General features: G+C 29.4%; 1 protein-coding gene across 1 annotated transcript in view; it reads left to right on the top strand.

The window, feature by feature from the left end:
• The first annotated feature begins 1,003 nt into the window (after window positions 1-1,003).
• Angptl5 (angiopoietin like 5) overlaps window positions 1,004-1,684 on the top strand; it is a 19,127-nt gene continuing 18,446 nt past the window's right edge. Inside the window, exon 1 of the mRNA XM_010642038.1 lies at window positions 1,004-1,099. Coding sequence (XP_010640340.1) covers window positions 1,004-1,099 — 96 coding nt within the window. The remainder of the gene's footprint in view (window positions 1,100-1,684) is intronic.

The following is a 1,684-nucleotide window of genomic DNA, read 5'->3' as shown; positions in this document are numbered from 1 at the left end:
TTGTACTGGGGATCCAACTTGGCACCTTGTGTTTACAAAACCAGTAGAACCACTGAGCTAAATCCCAGGCTCAATATATTTCTTTATTAAGTACATATTTGTATCTATTGTGTGTCAGCCACTATGCTCCTGCCATAAAACCTACAGTCTTTGTCTTGCAATTATCAGGCTAGGAAAGGAGATAGAGAAAATAAAATTTTGAATCATAAGCAAGACTTAAGAAATTTATTTAACCTCAATTAGACAAGAATAGAGTCTTAAGTCTTAAGTTTCTAGAATGAAGAGAAGTCATTGTAAAGGAAAATTTGAAGGCTCATTATAGGCGTTGATCTACCTACCTTCCGTGAATGGTCATTTTCAATAACAATATTTCCAATATGGTTCAGAATTTTTAACAATAGAACTGCAAAACACAAAAATTGGAGTTCTAGAAGTTTGACATTTCTGCAGTTAGTATGATCATTAATAGTAGCTAAATTCATAGAAATGTACACATAAACTCTGAATTACCTATTACGGATATTAACATTGAACAAATTTCTACTTAACATATGAAAATATTTCCAATATTATATTCTTCCATTTCCATTTCTTGTTTCTTCTTCCTTGCTATTTTTGTGCAAACAGTTTCACAATTACTAAGGTATACCTTTTCAAAGGCATTTTTCTGAAGGCAAAAAAATGTGACTCATAAAAACTAGATGAATTTATAAAGTTATACTCTGTCTACCTATTGCCTATCTAGCAAAAGTATGGATTTATAATGTCGGCATGAAGTGATAAAAAGAATTTGTATGATTTAAAATGCCAGGCTTTCTAGAAGTTATCTTGTTTTTCATATGAAGGGTGTTATTTCAAACGAGGGCATGGAAACTAGTAAGTATTGGCTTCTGTTTTTGTTGTAAGCCTTCCAGAAATTTTTAACTGAAGACTTTATGTACTGTAGTTTTTTCCACAGAGAGCTGACAGATATTTGAAGTGGCCTCATTTATTGAAGAAAAATATGATGTGTCCATCCCAAGGCTCTCTGTTGTTTTTAATCATATTTATTTTTATTTGTGGGAAAGCTGTACAAGGTAATTGTGTATGTCACACTACGGTAAGAATTTTAGTAATATTATTTTTGCTAGTAAAGCTTGTTTAGCTTTCAAGATACATATTAGAAGTTTGAAAATATTAATCATACTATCAAGTTTAGTGTGAACAATTAAAATGTTTACTTTGAAATGTTGAGACTACTTGAATGTTACTGTTTATAAGATTAAGAAACAGGGTTGACTTAAAAATTTCTCAAACAATTTTAAAATAAATTTTAGGTGTAGGTTAAAAACAAGTTTACAACTTTCAAATTAACTTGAATAAAGAAATCACTTTGCTTTTGTAATAAAAAGTTTTTCTAAAAAGTTTTGTAATTGAAGTATAGTCTTGTGAAGGTTACCTATGAAATCCAAGACAGTATTTGAGTGATATCTGTGGTGTATGCCATGCTATGAGTGGTTAGGGATTTGAAGCCTCATATATTTTAATATTAGTTTATGATTTTTAAGTGTTATGAAATGTTTTTATCATTGTATCAAAACCAAATTCCAATGTTCCATGATTGAAACAAGAATAAATTCTAAAAATGTTACAGAAATATTAATGATTTAATTTTCTAAAATAGGTGCTAAAATTTAAGAACCTT

The sequence above is a fragment of the Fukomys damarensis genome, unplaced genomic scaffold (genome assembly GCF_012274545.1).
Source record: "Fukomys damarensis isolate Sample0158 unplaced genomic scaffold, DMR_v1.0_HiC HiC_scaffold_16, whole genome shotgun sequence".
NCBI classification, from domain to species: Eukaryota; Metazoa; Chordata; class Mammalia; order Rodentia; family Bathyergidae; genus Fukomys; species Fukomys damarensis.
This window is presented reverse-complemented; position numbering and strand designations above follow the sequence as displayed.